Genomic DNA, 19,231 nt, shown 5'->3' with positions numbered 1-19,231 from the left:
GGGCATGGGTGCTCCCACAGCGAAGGAACCGCAACAAGTCAAACTGGGCAGGAACCGTCAGAGTGACCACGGGATGGACAACCGTCAAGCCCCTAACTGCACCCTGACCCAGACACTATGGCCAAGTAATGGCAGGCGATTCTGCCGACTCTGGCCAGGAGTCCCTCTGAGTAGCTTACGAAATGCCATTGGGGAGAAGATAGCAGACAGTTTGCTGGTCCTCATTCTCGCTTCCTGAGATGCTCTAATGAAAGCACAAGACTGTGCTTTGGTGGGAGGGGAGAGACGCCGGCCACTGGTACCCCTTCATTGACTATAAGGAGCTGATGCTTGGACTTTTATCAGTCACACGATGACTTTCTTTAAATGTATAGTTCTCCTTGTTTTTTGTTTTCCTTTTTGATCTCCTCCCTGGGTCTGGGCTCCCTGCATGTTTGGCTTTGAGCGCAGGACATTGTCCTCCCACTGGTAACACCTCTTGTCCACTGGGGATGTCTGAAGGTAGGGGCCTCCCCCATCATACACTGGTGCTTCACTTAGCTCCCAACCCTGACCTGGGTGCCTATGTTAGCAAACATTAAAATCCTTACACTAAACATAAATGGGTTAAACAATCCAATTAAAAGAAGAGCTATTTTATCTTAAGCACACAGGCGCACATATATGCTTGCTGCAGGAGACGCACCTCCTCTCCAGAGATACATATAGGCTTCAATCAAAGGCTTTCCCACAACAATATTTCTACTGGCACCCAACCAAAATGGACGGAGTCGCCACTCTCATCTCCCGCGTGTTTGTAGGGAAACTGGGTGCAAAAATATTTAAAATCAAGGGACGGCTTTTGGCCATCTCAGTGTCCATTAACGAGTACACCCTCACTCTAGCTTCCATATACTTGCCCAATGAGGGTCAAGAGGCATTCCTCCACAGAGCAGTGAGGGGCTTGACGGCCTCTCCAGATAGACAGATCTTATTAGGAGGTTACATAAATATGGCGTTTGACAATCAGTTGGACTGTTCAGCCCAAAGGCAGGGATGAAAAGGGCCCCTCTCAAGGGGTGGGAGGGAATGGCTGCAGGAGCTAGGATTGGTTGACATCTCGCACTCCCTACACCCACACACTACAGATTATACATTTCACTCTCATGCACATAAAACGTATGCCAGAATCGACAACTTCATTGGGTCCCAATCCTTGCTCCTTTTGACGTCCACTTCGGACACTGAACCCCGGACACACTTAGACCATGCTGCACTCACTCAGGCTCTAGCAATACCTCCCGTAGATAGACTACCTTATTCTTGGCGGCTACGTGACACACTTCATCGGACCACAGGATTAAAACGTCTGACCAAGACATTGGAGGAGTTCCTGGCTTTCAATGATACCCCAGACACTTCAAATACTTCTCTATGGGAAACGCTTAAGCTGGTTGCGAGGGGGGACTTCACTGCTACGTCCTCGGCGGACAAGATCCTAGGGACAAAAGGGAAGATCTTACTAAACAAATGCAGGAACTACAGCATATTAATGAGCAGACCGGGGCACAGTGTCAAATTAGCACCATCCATACGGTTCTGGTCATGGCCCCCTGCGAGTACACAATGGATGCAGACATCTCTCGAGCGTTCTGCGACTTCTACGCTAAGCTGTACACAGAGCAACACCTCCCGGAGCAGGCCACTCTAAAGTATCTACATGGAGCAACTCACTCCCAACTGACCCCAGATAAGGCTTCCAGTCTAGACAGCCCAATCCACATTGAGGAGGTAATCTCAGCCATTGTCCGACTCAAACCTCTCAAATCCCCGGGTCCCGACGGGTTCACCGCTATTTTTTATAAAAACCTTCTGCTCTATCCTGGCACACATCTTAACTAGACTCTTTAATGACATAAGAGACACCTCTGATATCCCCCCCTACAATGCTCCTCACGTTCGTTGTTGTGCTTCCCAAACCAGGTAAAAGATAGCCAGCATTGTGCCTCCTATCGCCCAATATTCCTCCTGAATATTGATTTAAAGCTTTTCACGGGGATTCTGGCGGCCAGACTTGGGTCATTGATGCTGGGTCTAGTGGAACCGGACCAGGCTGGGGTTGTGGCAACTAGGCAATGTGGGGACAACACGTGGAGATTACTTCACCTCATTGACAAAGCTCACCATCAAGGGGTTGAGCGGGTAGTGCTGTCGGTCGATGCTGAAAAAACATTTGACAGGGTGCACAGGGCGTATTTGGTGGCTTTGAGGCGCAATTTGGAATAGGGGCTCGCTTTTGCAAATGGATATTTAGCAGTTATAGCCACCCTACAGCCACGGTATGAGTGAATGGGTACACTTCAGATCCCTTCCTGATTTCAAGCGGCACTAGACAGGGGTGCCCGCTCTCTCCACTGCTATTCACTCTGTATATGGAGACCATGGCCTAGAGAGTGCGGGAGAACCCTCTGATCTTCGGGATCCGATTCTGGGGAGAACGCCACACCATAAACCTATACGCGGATGATGTAATCGCTATGCTTGAGGACCCCCAGACTTCAACCCCGGCGTTTCTTGCAGAGCTAGTGAGCTTTGCACAAGCCTCAAGCTTTTGGGTCAACGTCGCTAAGTCACAAGACCTAGGGATTTTCCTTCAGTCCTCCACCAAGGAACCCTGAGACAGCTATGCCCCATACAATGGGAGCCGGAGTCGATCTAATTTATGGATATTAGTCTGGCAACTTCAACCCAAGCCACAGTCACCCTAAATTATAACCACCTCCTGTTGCAGACCAGATGAGACCTACGGCCTCTCATGGCTGGGTCGCGTGGCTGCACTTAAAATGAATATGCTCCTGAAAATACTATATCTTTTCCAGACGCTCCCTGTAGAACCCCCTCCTGGCATCCTGAACTCACTTCAACAGGAATTCCTCTCGTCTGGGCAGATAAAAAACCTAGGATGAACAGGGAACTATAGACCCCCAGGGGAAGGTGGCCTTGGGATCCCCAACATAAAATGTTACTCCCAGGCTACTCAGCTGCGAGTTTTAGAGTGGTCCCGCAGCGAATCGGATAAGCATTAGCTATTCATGGAAAGAGCCATAGCAGGCCACTCCTTGTAGAAGATCCCCTTACTCGATAAATCTTGGTGCCCTGCAGAGCTATACAAATCACCGGCCACCCACAAAACACTAAAGGCTTGGGACTCAGCTGCCACACGATGAGGCCTTACATCTTTCCCATTGCCCCGTACACCTATAGCTAATAACCCAGATTTCACGCAGGGCCCTGACCTGGTGGCCTTCAAACATGGGAACAGAGGGGGTGCAGATCGGTTGGCCATCTCTTTGACACAGAGGGCCCTTTGACATTCAAGGACTTTTGCGCCGATCTAGCGATATCGGAGACCAAGCGCTATCACTTTCAGCATATATGCCACTGGGTCCTACACCCCTCGGTGCGCCCTGGGGCACAAAGAACCCTTACCCCGTACGAGAAGTGGCTGCACACTAAATCAATGAACAGGCATCATATTACGGAGCTCTACCACCTCTTACGGTTGTTTTAGTGGGGACATCTTTCTCTAGCACACTATTTAGAAAAAAGTTTTGGAGTTGTCTGAAAAGTGACAAATTTGAGAGCAGTGCTCCAGATCGGCGTTGGAAGGTGTGAAAAAGAACAGGAACTGGCATAAACACAGGAATGAAGCTAAAATGTGGCTCCGCTCAGTCACTTTCAAGGTGGTATAGAGCCAGTACACAGCTGCATGACGTCACAGAGGAATATCTCGGACTAGACATGGCTATTACATTTTGTTATTGACAGTGTCATGCTGGTATGAGTTTCTAGCCTGTTATCAAGTTGAGGTTTACTCTAGAACTTATCTTCATTAACCATGGCCTTGATCACCCAATTAATTTACTAGCACTTGAAACCATGGGATGCCAGTGGTAAACAGCAATACTCACCATTAATTCTGACCAATAGTCACTGTATGTCAATTCAATTAACTTTATTTCAGCCTCCAGGGCTATAAAAGTACAAATAAAAACATACTCATCACTAAAATTCATAGATAAAAACAGACCTACCTTAATTAGTTTTACAAAAATGAGTCTCAAGCGTAATGATAAATAGCTTAAAAAAAAAAAAAAGATATCCACTTTTAAAATTTACATAAAACCATTGTGTGATGAGAACTTCCATAATTAGGTAGGCGATAGTAATTTCCTGAGTAATAACCACATACCCGCTAACTATTTAGCCAGAGAAATGGTGTATAGAGTGGTACAATCTGTCCTCAGTGTGCGGAGGGCAACGAGATGGGATAGTTGTTTGCAAATTGGAACTAGCCAAAACTTGTGTGGTCTAGCGTAAATTGGGCAGCCAGCAATAACGTGTGCAAGGCTCTCTACCAGAGTCTGACATAGAAGGCAGATATCGATAGCCTCAAATGCCCAGCTTTTCATGAAGGCTCTCAAAGGGAGAGTGCCTATTCTAAATTGAAAGTACAGTTTCCTGTCAGAGGGAGCAGTAATCGAATCCCAAAAGAGCTAATTTCTAAATATAGACTTAAAATCAAGACATTTTAATGATAGTGCAGGGAGATCTACTCTTGCGGCTGCTTTGATGTCTACCGGTGACCAGTAGAACTTCTTAAGGACTTTTTTTCGGAGGTAAGGTTATGGTGGCTGCATTAGTCTACAATTCAGGCACCCCAATAAAATATAGCATCTCTTTAATGAACTGAGCCAAGGAATTCTCACTGAATGCGCTACTAGGATAACGTCTTTAAGAGGTGATCACTATATGTCTTCTCTGACCAACAACAGGCCCACAAAGAGGACTAAACACTAGCACGAGTGGGTGGGTGCCATTCAACGGCACGGAGTGTCAACCAACTTCCAAATTAACAATTTAAGCACAAAATCAGAAAAGGCAAACGTTGATAGGCAAAGCTAATGTAGGGAAGATACCCTGGCATGCAACCTGGCAAGCTACAACTAACATTACTTCAACAGACGAGTGTCCAACATGAATCAGGAGGACCCTATCCATGACATTTTCAGGATAACCACCAACTACATCAATTAGCTCCACTCAGATTCACTATATATAATTTTATCTTTTGTTAATATCCTGAAAATCAGGCATGGTTTCAGCCTTTATGGAACCACAGTAGACCCCCGTCTTTAACTTGTGCATGCTTGAACCAGCACGTCAGCAAACACAGTACTCAAAATTCTGCTACTCCTATGTGACAAATGTGTTTAGCAGAGGCCACTACAGATGCATTACTTAAACTGACAAACAATCTTTGAGCACACACCCATCCTTATATAGGTGCAATTTCTACACCTGGAGTTCACATAATAGATTACTTAGTAGCTCCTCTACATATGGCCAAGCCACAGAAATCTTGAAAATCTAATTTTCATGCTAACAATGTATGTAGGGAAGCTGCTATGGTAGTTAAGAGAGGGGAGTTAATGCAAGCCATAAACACGACAATTAAAATGAGACCATACCTCAAAGCAATAACTTGAATGGCATTAATTCAACAAAAAAAATGCAAAGAGTTATTTAGTAATAGAGGTGAGTCTTAATCTAAGATAAAATACCTAGTCTAAAATGACAATCGAGAATTGACATTTTATGACGGAAGCAACAAAGTTGGAAGGTGCTTAGTCTACAAATCCAAGGGAGGAACAGAGATGTGCAGTTTGCTTCCAAGAAGTGGACAAGCTCCAAATTTTTAAAGACGTTTACAAGAGACTTTTGTTATAGGAGTTTGTACATGAAAATACCATACAAAACTCCACAAGATATGGCTATCCTACGACACAAGCTGTGCAAAGAAATGTTTTGGAAATCTCACAGAGCTGGGCAAAGAAGCATCAGAACAGACTGCTAAAGATAAGGCTTTTCAGACATGCATGTTCTATATTTGGTAGTTGTACTTTGATATGCCTGCTGGGTAGCACATGCAGAGAAAAGGAGGAAGCTGGTGGACGCTAGAAACACATCTCCTATGACAGCCCATCATACATCTCAAAGGGCAGCTGTTGAACAAATACAGTACCCTTGCATAGTACCAGTTTAAAAAATACGTAAACCTTACTTTTGTGTTACCATCCCCATGAATGAACACAAGGAACACCGACCACTCAAAAGCAAGCAAAGATGACTTCAGGGTACTCATAAGTGGCAACAAACACTAAGTAGAAATTGTGATAGCCTCCCTAAGTGTACACTTCTCTCGTTAAGGAAGTACCAGGGGGCTTAGCAAGCTCTGCCTCACATACATTTATTTCAATCTCCCTCAGCATTGTCCCTAGCATTACACTAGAGACACTACTAGCACTTGAGAAATGCCAGCTGCACATATATGCATGAATGCAGGTTCTTCCAACCTCTCACCACCCTTTATTTCCCCCCCCGAATCGTTATACCATCAACTGAAGCCTCCAAGGTAGAAACAATCATAATAGTTTAAGTGAGTCTGGAATAAAAGAATAATTGTAGGAATAGGACTCATTTTGTAACTGCAAAGAGCCACCAATAAAGTAATATCACAAAGGCACTATTTAAGAATGTGTCTATTTCTCCTCCAAATGTAAAGTAGGCATGCTTTGTGAGGTCACACCCACGGGCACGTCCTTTGCATTTTTTCATTTATGAGGATAGGGGAATTAAAGGTATTAAAGAGGGCATGTGTGGTGAACTGCCAAAAGCAATGGAGAACACAACACAGGGTTTCACACAGAAATGGAGTGTTACTGCAGAGATGAAGAACAGCTGCCATCCCTGAGGACAGCAAATACATGGATTGAAACACCATAGGATAGAAAACTGGAGGCTAAAGCTTTAATAAAAAGGGGGAAAATACACAAGCACAAAAGCACACATACTGGAATGTGCAGTGAGGATGGTAGGCCAATCAGCTATCCTTCAAGATTACCACAGAACTTTTACTGCATAATTTACTCTCACTGCACTCATGGCACTTCCCACCAGACTGGCAAATCCTATGCCTCAGATTGGCACTGAAGAATATCCTGCCCCACTGAAGCACTTCAGAAACTTGACCAGATGAGATATTGCCCATTATGGGTGTCCACAACTAGACCATCCATGCCGTGGGTTTGCTTCATCTGACTGCCACTGTTCTTGATCTAGCTTAGCATCCTAATGCTAATGGCATACAGCAATTAGAAAAATTAACATGAAATAAAATACATTTTGTATAATTTGTGGAGAATACCTCTTGCAAAAGAAATAACCTAGCTACGGTAGTAAGTTAAGAATTGCATTTTGCTCATGTTATGGGCTTGTTTAATTAATGTGTACACCATAACCTTAAAGAGCACTGAATGAAGGTAGTCTATTCAAAATGGTATTTCAGATATGAGAGGGGAGTAGAATCTAGCATATGGTTTGCAACACTGACGCATCAGATTTCACCACCTTTAAGAATCTTAACCATTAGCAGAAGACCAGTTTTCCAAATTGGAGTCTCTTTCTAGCCTCTGTCTCTGATGTAATTCCATTGATGATTCCTCATTTGTAAATCTACTGAGATCTAGATTGCTAAATGAATAACATGGATCTTTGGAGCTCCACTCACCAATAATAGAAACAAAATTCAACAATATGCCGATGACACACAGCTCTAATTGAACTCTACTAGACTTGACTTTTCTGAGATGCAGACATCAAATACCCCAAACACTACCTGCACCTCACACAGACCTGGATGTCTAGCACCTACCTGTACCTCAGCACCCACAAGATAGAATTCATGTTATTTGGCAAGAACAACAAGCAAGAAACAACCCAAACCGGTCTCAATGACTGGACCTTGCCGATGTCAAACCCTAACCTTGACCCAATGGCAAATCACTTTAGACATATCCTAGACACCAACTTCCCCCCGAAGAACACATGGCTATAAAAGGATTAAAACAGTGCAGACTTTCTCTATTAAAGCAATTGAAACTGTTCCTCCTAGAAAGAGACTGCTGTTCAAGTAATCGTACATGTTCCACCACCTCCCAACCACGACACGACACACTCAGGGCCTGAAAAAAAATCACCACATCACCCCTATCATAATGGGCTCCTTTGGCTCCGCTTTCCAGCTTGCATCATCTTCAGAACCAGCGGCATCAATCACAAAGCCCTCATGACCAGCACCCTGCCTATTGAGGCGACAAGCCCACCATATTTGGTGGTTCTCTGAGCACTCGCAACCACTATCAGACTGGAGATGATGAAGCGTGCGTAATTTTTTTTTAAAAAACTGCTATAGATATTTTCTGTCTATGCAGCCAGGAATGGGAACAACATCCCAGTATCCATTAAGCCTGACCCAATGCTGCTCCAATTTAGGAGAGAGTTGCAATAACAAAACGCCTGTGCTACTAGAACCAGCCAACTCTTCAATCACTTATTGACTGCATCCTCGGCTTTAACCCTGTAGGTTGGTCTACACAAATAAGAAATCCAGACTCAGATATATAGCCATCGTATTACAGGGCCTATACGAAAATCAAATATTCTGGTCCAATTTGTTTTTTAAATTTATTTGCTGATTTTAGAGCCAAAAGAACACAATATTGGTAGTCAGATATAGTTTTCATAATAGATGGAGTTCAGTGTTGGGAAACAAAACATTTCTCCCAAAAATTACTTTCTGCCCAAACATAATTGATTACAGCAACATACATTCATGTCATATTTGAACAACAGGGCATATATAAATTCAGTGAATATACTGAATACATTTGATCGCTTTGGTCCTATAGAATTAAACTCTACATTAAGAATTAATTTTATGGCAGCTACACCATGGTCCCCAAAGCTTAGCAAGTTTCTTAGTACAACAATGAATGGAATGAAGTTTTTTTTCATACACCAGTATATATAGGTGTTCTCTGGCTCTATCAGTCTAGGTACACGTTTGGTTATCGTAAAACCTTAGCACAAAAAGATGAAGCATATTTTAATGGTGGGTCCTTGTTCCAAAACACCCAACTTAATTGTTATGGGTGCCAAATATAGCAGAATTTTAATTATCTTAGGGACAGACGTACAACCATTTTTATTTGTTGCAAACAGAAAATTGGGCCGTTTGTGACCGGTAAAAAGGGTTGTTGCATTTCCAAAGCCTATTTTGCGAGTCAGTAACCTATGACCGACTCGCAAAATAGGGTTTGTGAGTTGCTATTAGGAAGGGGTGTGCTAAGGGAATCTCTTCTTAATAGTGAGCCGCAAGGAGGTATATGAATGTTTTGCGGTCGCAAAACAATTACAGTTAAAACCAATTTCAAATTGTTAGTAAGCCGGTCGCAAACTGGAAGGGTCCCCAGGGCATCCTGGGGACCCCATCCCCTTTGGATTTGGCAGCAAAAATATTTTTAAGAGCAGGTAGTCGTCCCATGAATCACTTTTCATTTTTTCCTTTTAAAGGCATCCGGTTTTCTTTTAAGGAAAACGGACTGCATTTTAGAAAAATGTTACTTTATTTAAAAAGCAAAAGCAGACATGGTGGTCTTCTGTCCCAGCAGGCCACCATCCCTGTATTACTGCACATTCACAATGGCCGCAAATTGCGACCTGCCTCATGAATATTGATAAGGCAGGTCATGTGCAACCCCATTGTGAATCGCTAATGTGTCTAAGACACATTAGTACATTCCATTTTGCAAGCCGCAAAAAAAATTAAAAAAACCAATTTGCAACCCGCAAAATGGAACAGTGGTACATCTGACCCTTAGATTGTCCTGTGTAATTTTACTCCAAAATGGCATGCTACAAGCCCAGCGTACATGCAGGAATGGGTAAGTGCTCATCTGATCACATATTTTAACACGTGTCATCAGGCATCATTTCAAACAATTTCAGTTGCGTGCATGTTGTATAGCATGAATACAACATGGATGGCCACCTTCATAGAATCGCAGAGCACCTCCTTCCATTTGGTGGTCTCCACAAGACCTAGAACTCTTTCCCATTTGGTTCTGAACTGATGCAAGAGGCCAAATGCATTATTGTTTGACATTTTATAAATCATAGGTATTGGTTTGGTAGAAAGTGGCCCTGAAAGCACCCTGTATTGTACTGAAGACTGACGTGAGTCACCATGCAATTTAGACCTTTACTTTTCAACGGCATGTCTATATTGTCAATACCTTAACTTCTGGATATCCAGGACAGCACAGTTTGCACTTATGGTGTCATAATTTCATTACATCTCAATCCCATAACAACTCCCATCTTCGGAAACCTGTTGGTGTAAATAGAGCACAATGGCAACTATACATCCAGGATCTCTATCGAATCACTATATAGCTCAGAATCCACCAGCAAATGTTACCTTTGATATCCCAGCACTGACATGGAACAAGACTCTTGACGATATTGATTTGATAATTTAAAAATCAGAAGGCCCAGATGGGATACCAATACCTATATATCAATCGTTATCATGGTATTGGGCAAAGATCTTTTCTCGCTTAGTCTACTTTTGCTTTTTGTCTTGGAAATTAATGCATCATGAAGAGGTAGTTGATTACTCAATTTTTTGTTAAAAGGCCAGAGCAATTACAGCCTATTACACTGTTCTAGATGCTGCTGGAAAGATGTTTCAAAACACCTTTTACAACATTTACAGAATCAGATGTAAGAAAAATAAACTGATTATGTGGCATCAAGGGGCTTTTAGGCCAAACAGCAGCACTACTGCGAATGCACTGGCTCTGAAGTCGATTATAGTGAGAAAAAAAACAATGAAGGTGTAATTAGAAGGTCTATACGATCTTCACTGGAAGATCCCTCTTGGACTACTATTAAATGTACTCATAAGGGGCAGACGTGTAGAGCATTTTTACGGTCGGAAATGTACAAAAGTACAAATTGTGATTTTGTAACAGTACCGAAGCGCAATTTGTGTTGCTGAATTACGGTCGTAAAACATTCATACTTAACCGACACCTCGAAGTAAGTGGTAACCATTCACAATGGGGAAGAATTCCTTCCCCTTTGTGAATGATGTAACAATTATTTTTTTTAAGAGCAGGCAATGGTCCCACTTAAGCAATCACAGACTGGGGGCTTGCTGACCCCATGAGGCTGCCATCCCTGTGATGGCTGCAATACCTAATGAGTCGCAAACTGTGACATACCTCGTAATATTCATGAGGTAGGTCAATTTGCGACCCATTAGGAATCGCAATTAGAAATGTGTACATTTTTGTACATTTGGAATCCAGATTTCCTAATTGCGATTTGTTAAGAATCGCAATTAGGAGATCGCAATATTTAAACTCTGTTCATATGGCCTGAAATTACATACAGACACGTGGAAACTTGTTTTATTGGATTCGAAGAATGAATATTTAAACATCATCTGAAGTTAAATTCTAATACCACTAAGATTTTGATTAGTAAAAGGCAACCAAATCCCCCCCCAGAAAATGGTATGTTAGGTCCAATTTAGAGGTATTTGAATAGTTTTCCTATCTAGGCATTATCTTCCACAATAGACTTAACTGTTTATTTCATATTGAAATCAGAGCTGTAAAGTCATGAAACCTTATACTACTAAAATGTCCTACTTAACCCTCTATGATCGTGAATGCACAAAAGTTACAAATCTTGAACATTCCAAGTAAGTAGAAGCTCCTGAAACTCGGAAAAAGTTTGTCAGCTGAAGCTTGGTATGGTAGGATTGAGCTTTAGAGGTTGCGCTCAGATCCTATGACACTTTGGCATGCCGTCTCCAACACAATTTGTACCTTATTTTCAAAAGAACTTGAAGATGATCTGAATGATCTGTAAATGAATTTCCATTTGGAGAAGTGTACGGTATTGAAATAAGATAAATGTTGAATGATAAAAGTTTGGCTGAAGAAGATGTTAAAACAGCATAGCTACTCCAGCGACTAAGACCATTGACAAAATACAAGGCAGTATTCATGTGCATGTTTCTATGGGATACATATAATATTACATAGTGGCAAACTTTGATTCAAATGTTCAAATCGGTTATGTTAATTTAAGCCAAGGACAGGCAGCCTACAAACAGGCGACTACACAAAAGGTAGAAATAACTCTGAAAAGGCTTTTACACTGTATGGATGTCCTTTATAAGCTTTAATGCATATATTATTTATGTACCCAATGCAGAATGATATGAGTTTCTGATATTTCAGAGGAAAAACTACAACACTGACAGAAGCAATTAATTAAATGAATAAAACAACTTCCATTAACACTTGATGTAATCTGTTAATTATTTTGAATTTATTTTTAGTATATGTATGTGTATTAGATTTCTTTTAATATTATACTTGTCATATACTGTATGAAAATAATTGTAATTGAGATTGTCAATTTGCTTACAATTTCTTGTGTGGACGTTAATGTTTGTAATGATAAATACATGTAAATAACTAAACATGTAATAAATTCCATCTTCCATCGGCAGTAGACTTAGTAGTAAGTGAGGGAGGACAACGGGAATTGGTTAGAACATGGGGGGTTGTAACCACAAAATGAGTGGGGTTAAGGGAACTGAAGGATGCATATTTTTCTTACACTCTCTAGAATCTGTCTCCAAGCCACCCATGTAGCAGTGTGGGGCCATGAGCCATTATCAATAACATTGTTTTTCAAAAATGTTTACAGCTGATTATCTATGCTGACAAGCAATACATAATTCCCCCATCTGGTGATTGATCTATAATAAGATATTTTTTCCCCTACATTTTATTTTTTGAATATTGACCAGAGGCGTGTTGCAAAAAGATTAGTACATTGTTCTGTGTCAGACACCCCAATCAATTTCTAGGAATCAAAGATTTATGGGTTGTGAGCAGGAACCTAGAACCAATGACAGATCTCTCACACCCTTCAATATCTATGCATTTTGAATGATTCGCAGAGATGTTTTGGTCAATCACGTATTGATAGTGCTCTAGTGCATTTGATTCATGCTATGCATGCTAAACATCCATAAATTACTGAATGTGGGACAGCTGTATTTGGATATATTTAAGTTGATGGAAAAAGCCTATCCCAAGTGCACTGTGTGGAAACATGACTCACCGGTGAGTCATTAATCCTGCAGATAAGATACCGTAAGGAATACAGTTTACACTAGCTGAGCACCTTCAGCACAATGTCCACCCACTTTCACACAGGGCACGCAGAAAAGCAGAGGACAGCAAATAATTGAGAGTCCCATCGATTCAATATGTAAATGGTGGCATCTAAGATCTTACCTGTGTGGACAAGTTTGTGGGTTTCCATTGTGTTTCTTTCACTAAATGTTTTTCCACACAGCTCACACATGAAGTCTTTGATGCCTAGTCAAGAACATATAACATTAGTTAGGAAAGAGATAACAATCGGTTACAATAATACAGTAGGAGGTGGAAAAGATGTAAACTCCTTAACTCTAAATGTCAAGAATTTGCACAAATAATTTGGAAAAGAATGTGTGTTTCTAATCAAGTCCATTTGTTAGTCACAGAAATATGGCAATGTGCTGAATTTGACTGCCAACTTAATAACAAAAAGATACTCTTGCTTACATTTCAGATGTTCTTTATAGGTTGAAATACATATTGTGGTTGGAAAAAAAATGTAGCTCAAAGATGTTCCCAGGGAAAACCAAGACATCTTATCCTTTATGATGTTGTGACCATAACCAGAACCTATTTAGCCTTTGTAAAGCATGCTAAACGGCGGAATAATGCATAGCATGTGGATTCAGAAAAGATTCATGCTGCAAAACTGATTGCTAAGCTAAGGGCTTCAGCATATGGCTCTGAAAACATGTATACTTTAAATCAACTTTTTGGTAGACATTTCAAGCGACTGGAAAGTCAAAATGAAGCAGCAGTGACACTTAAGTAATTATTTATTATTAAGTTTATAAAGCATGCTGTTATCCATATGCGTGTTGGTGCTGACCTCATGTACCCTGCACATCATTAAGAATAAAAATTGGTGAACACAAAGGTTTTCATATTTTTACAAAAAGTGGTCAGTGATAATTTAAACTTTAAGATAACAGATATTTTACTGGTAGTAGCCATACAGAAACTGAGCAGCCATCAGTTCTAGTGATATGAATCTAGGAACCTGGAGCAGACATACAGCTGCCAACCTTAAGAACATTCTAGCCTGTAAGATTGAAAGGGAGATTGAAGATACCGTAGAGCATCTCTGGACACAGTTCTATGCAGAAGACATAGTAAGTTATTGACTAAACATTTCCTGACTGGTCAAGTACTTGTGGATGGAAGCATGGCGATGAAGAGAGGCATCATTTTGGTCGATATGAAGCATTTTCAGCAACTAGTCCAACAGGCCCTGTAATATGTTGTTGCCGTAAGCCAAGCAGGAAGACCTAGTAGGATGGACCACCAGCCTTTTGCCCTCTGGAAGAAAAAAGGGAGGCTAATGCTCAGGATTTTAAGCAAGACTAAGTTGATGCTCTGTGATTGATATGAGGTGCATTGGAGAGAGAGAGAGAGGCATGAAAATCCTCTTCAGTTCTAAATCTGATCACTGGAACAGAAATTGGATCTAGGGTGGAAGGTCACCAGAGGGGACCAGATGGAGAGCGTGTACCAAGGAGACCCATAATTAAAATAAAAATACACATCTAGCGGCTACAAACACAGGCGTCCGACAGTTTCTTAGCCTGGAAGGAGCCCCCGCCCCGCTGGATATCTCCAGCGTTCTAAATGGACCGTGACAAATGCCAGACAACACCCTACGATATTTACAACGGTCAACATGCCAAACGGCCTCACAAGGTAAATGGGGAGGTGGTTTAAGATGGAAGAGCGCCTGACCGGAAAGACTCCCCAATCACACCACCTGCTTTTGCCGACTACTGTCATTGCAACATAAGTAACGAATCGATCTTCTACCGAGAAAATAAACAAAAGCAGGTTCCTTTTTAAAGAAACAAGTGAACCTAATGAAAACTGCTAAACCCGAGGATGGACCCAGGAGCTGTAAACACTGCTATGAGGATGTCGTCCTCACTGCTTTCCGTCGGACACACTGGGCTTCTTCTAGTGTTACAATGACGCCGGGCCTGCATTGTTCACTTCCAGGACCGTCGCAGCTGATAAAAGCCCCATCTACGGGGAGGGGGCAGCGCGCGCACATTCCTTTGAAGGCACTGGAGCAGAACCCGTTACAATATCCAGACTCAGCAGCTCTGCCTGACCTTTCACCCTGCTCATTAGGGAGGAGCCTGCGTTCACGTTACTGTCGTGGTGCCTTGCTGGGGGGTCCCTGCTTATTTTTAGCCTGAAGCGCGTACAGTGTGCAGGGTGTGTACTGGAAGGAAGTTGAACGTTCCCACTGGTAAATGAGGGTGTGCACTCCCATGTCACGACCCAGTAGACTATGAGAACTGGAGTACCGGTAAATCACAGCTCCTATATATGCCAAGATCTCACTTTCCATGCAATCCAGTTCTAGCAACAGTATATTATTTTTACGCAGGTTTGATATTGGAGCACAAAATGTGTGCTGCAGTTTACAGCCGCTGTCCTTCCCTCTTTTCACCCCGAAGGCGCAGAGTGCGTGGCACGGCCAGCCAGGTGCAGCCAGGGTAACGTCCATGCCTGCACATAAGATGCCGATGTCAGGAGGTTGGCAGTGTGCTCTACTGCAACAAGAGTAGAAAGGGACTAGCATAGGAGGGGCAGCGTCAGAGGGCGGGCAGTGGCCAGCTGGCACTATGGGATCAGAGGTAAGGAAATTTGTAGAAGCACAGTGGCACAGGACGAGTGGCAGTGGCTGCCAGCAGTGGCACAGAAGGCGAAACGAGGCAGATTGCTGGGTGGCGGCACAGAGGGGGCGGGGATCAGGGCAGGGAGGAGCATGGTGACAATGTGGACAGGTGGCATGTGGCAGGCAGCAAGGCTGGGCAGTGTTGTAAGGGGACAGCAACCAGAAAGGGCAGTGTCAAGGTGGCACAGAGGAAACATTGAGCAAATAAGGTGTAGTGAGGGCCTATGAAGAAGCAAGAGAGTGCAGGGCCATGGTGGCATTGTGGGTATAGGAGGCATGGGCAGTGCCATGGTGGCACAGTGAAATTGGGACATAAGTGGGAGAGTATGTAGCACAGGGCACACCAGCAAGGGGCAAACATCTGCAGGGGCATAGATTAGAATGGACTGACAGGTTCACCTCTTCACCAGCGGAAGTACTGCAGCCTGTAACTAAAGTCTATGCTTTCAATAGTGTACGTTTTTTCGTAAGCAGCGCAGCACGCCGCTCATGCCGCGCTGATTACTAAAAGCACACAATATTGAAAAAATAGAATTTGGCAAGCCGTACCAGAGAAATGAAAGGCGCGGCAGCCATTCTTGAAACCAGAGAAAAAATACCCTTCAAAAAGCGGCAGTGACAGCGATCGCAATAGCGATCGCTATTATAAAACATACACGCCCGCGAGTGGTGCGCAAGAAAAAAAATACCCTTAAAAAAAGCGGCAGTGAAAGCGATCGCGAAAGCAATTGCTATTATAAAACAAACACGCCTGCGAGTGGTGCATGCGCGTGCCACCGCCAGCCATGTGGTTCCAATTATCGCGCCCGTGTCTGGGCACGTTAATTGAAACCACATGGCCGGCGGTGCGCGTAATAGACACCAATAGGCCATGGGCGGAGCAATGCGTCCGCCTTTGTCCAATTGCGTGCTGTCTTTCATAAAAAGACGCATGCAAAGGCCAATAGCGTGGTCCAAAAGGAAAAGCACACACACGAGCGTGTGTGATTCCTGGCTCGATTTTGAAACCCCCTACAAGAGGTCTCTCGCTGCGCGAGCACTGCTGCGCACTGCAACGCTAGGTGCGAGACCTAAAAAGTGCTCCATGATCCCCGCGCATGGGCGGGACTATTCAGGGCTTATGACTATTGATGAGCATCCCCTGGAAGAGAAAGAGAGAGCCAGAGTTGTGAATGGCTTGATCAGCTATGCACATTTTTCTCAAACTTATATGTCAAACAAGTGGGAATCAGCGTAGAAACTGAACAACAGGTGAAAATTGAGTACTGATGCGAAGTTGCTTTGACTAACATTTGAGATGTTAGCCCACATAGCTATTGCTCCCTTGAGACTGTGGGGCTAGGAAGTGGAACTCACTTGCTCACTTTTGGATGGGGCAGATATGGCACAGGTCCAAAAGAATAAATACATTTTTGGGGGAAATTCGCTAATTCACCAGCAAAGACTGTGATTGGGTGTTTAAAGAGTTCATTGGGTCTTTAGACCTCACACTCTGAAGATGCAAGAGGCGTATAAAAAAAAGAAACCATTATGAGCAAAATTGGGATAAAAACAAACATTTTCAACAGTAACACTAAAAATGTATTTTATGTAGGCATTGATATTATGTGCAACTATCACCTTACTCAGTGGCATTCATTTTATCTTTCTCAGAAAGGAGGAAGGTAGAATTGGTACTACCCCCATCTAGATACGAACGTGATTTTCGAAATGCACACAAAGCTCTGCTGCATGATCAACAATTGAACTTTCTTACCAGCTGCAAAATAAAATGTTTTCTCTAAAATCTTATAATTTGATTATGTGTGTTAAGGAGGCGGACTCCAAAATCACCAGCATAACCAATAGACCACATCTCATCTCTTTTAGTGTTGCAATTTGAAAAATCAGAATGCAATATATTGCCAGATCTTATAATTCTATTTTTTATTGTGCAAATCACAGAAATGGTCAGTCACACTGCTAATCACGGCACCAGGCTGACCATCACACATGGTTGTTGGGCCTCTACTTATTCTTACCTGTATGCCTCTTGTAATGCTTGAGCATGTTCACCTTTTGAGCAAACTTCCGGTTGCACTCTCGGCACTCATATTCCTTGATGCCTTTATGTAGCTTCATGTGGTGTCTCAGTGCATGTTTGGTCTTCATTCCTGTGAAGGAATGCAAACATGTCAACATAGGACATGTTGCATGACTAAAGCAGAATAGTGAGTAACCCATCTTTAATAGGCATAAAGTGCTTATTTTGATTTAGTTGACATATACATGAGAATCAGAACAGAAAAAGTAACAGTTTAAAAATATCAGTAAAACACATGAAGTAGTTTTGATGATAATCATCACATTCCAATTGGGGTAAAAACCGGATCGTAACTTTTGTGCCTTGGTGAGCCATTTTCATGTGAGCGTGGGCCTGGGTGAAGAATGTTTCCTAATTAACTCCCTAAGTTGCCTATTAATTGAATGGGACAGGTGATTTTGATGCTTGATCCACGTTTTGTAGGTCTTGCAGCCAGACTTCTTTTACTTGTCAGTTATCGAAAGACCTCTTGTGGACCATGCCAAAACGTACAGTGGTCTTTTGACTTGCCCACAGTATACCATTGGTTGGTTTTCTGTCACTCAATTCTTTGCTTCTTATTTGAAGGCTTCCTCTTATCATGTTTGTCCCTGCCCTGAAGCATAGCTTCTTTACAACCCTTTTGATTGGATGACTTGAATCCTTCTGCTGCCACATTCAGGCATTGTCTTGCTCTCTCTTTTGTGTGATCACCTTCTTCCCTCCCAAACACCCATACCCTGCAAGCGCTTTGTGTTGCTCCCCATACAACTCCTCCTCCAGGTTCAACCATTGCTTTTCCCACCCACTCCCAGTCCCACCCGCAAGTGTCTCAATTGCTCCTTCGTCTTTCCTCATCCTCCCTCATCCTACCCTCTCCCAGAGGAAAAGTACATACATTCAAAGAGGAGTGACAACAAAGCCAAGCTCTAAGCCCACTAATCTTTTTGTGTGGATGGTCAACAAGAGTCTTACACCTGCCAGATAACTAAAAGCTACCTGGTAGGTGAGACCTAAAAAGAATCCTTGTCTTTACTTCTAAACATTAAAATCGCAGACAACTATAGGGCAATCGAAAGACTGAACAAGAGTGGGGTTGTTACCTTTTCCACATTCGGCACACAGGTATTCCCGTATGTCGTCATGGACTCGCATGTGCTCCTTTAGCATATCTTTTCTGGCAAATGATTTCCCACATAAATGGCAGCCATGGCTTTTTACACCTAAATAGAAAAAAAAGCATTCAAATTTGAGATAATGACTGGAGAAAACATCTAGATTGAATATTTATATGGCTGCCATCGTTCATTAAGTAGAAAAGCTAATACAACCTAACACCGAATCTATGGACTTCATCCCCAA

At 42.6% G+C, this 19,231-nt stretch overlaps 1 protein-coding gene across 4 annotated transcripts in view; it reads right to left on the bottom strand.

Moving 5' to 3' along the window:
• PRDM15 (PR/SET domain 15) overlaps positions 1 to 19,231 on the bottom strand; it is a 439,353-nt gene that overhangs the window by 75,120 nt on the left and 345,002 nt on the right. For all 4 annotated transcript variants that reach the window (XM_085621221.1, XM_085621224.1, XM_085621222.1 and 1 more), the window contains 3 exons: positions 18,973 to 19,092; positions 17,829 to 17,960; positions 13,269 to 13,352 (listed from right to left, as the gene is read on the bottom strand). In XM_085621221.1, coding sequence (XP_085477347.1) covers positions 13,269 to 13,352; positions 17,829 to 17,960; positions 18,973 to 19,092 — 336 coding nt within the window. The remainder of the gene's footprint in view (positions 1 to 13,268; positions 13,353 to 17,828; positions 17,961 to 18,972; positions 19,093 to 19,231) is intronic.

Source organism: Triturus cristatus, chromosome 8 (assembly GCF_964204655.1).
Source record: "Triturus cristatus chromosome 8, aTriCri1.1, whole genome shotgun sequence".
Classification (NCBI taxonomy): Eukaryota; Metazoa; Chordata; class Amphibia; order Caudata; family Salamandridae; genus Triturus; species Triturus cristatus.
This window is presented reverse-complemented; position numbering and strand designations above follow the sequence as displayed.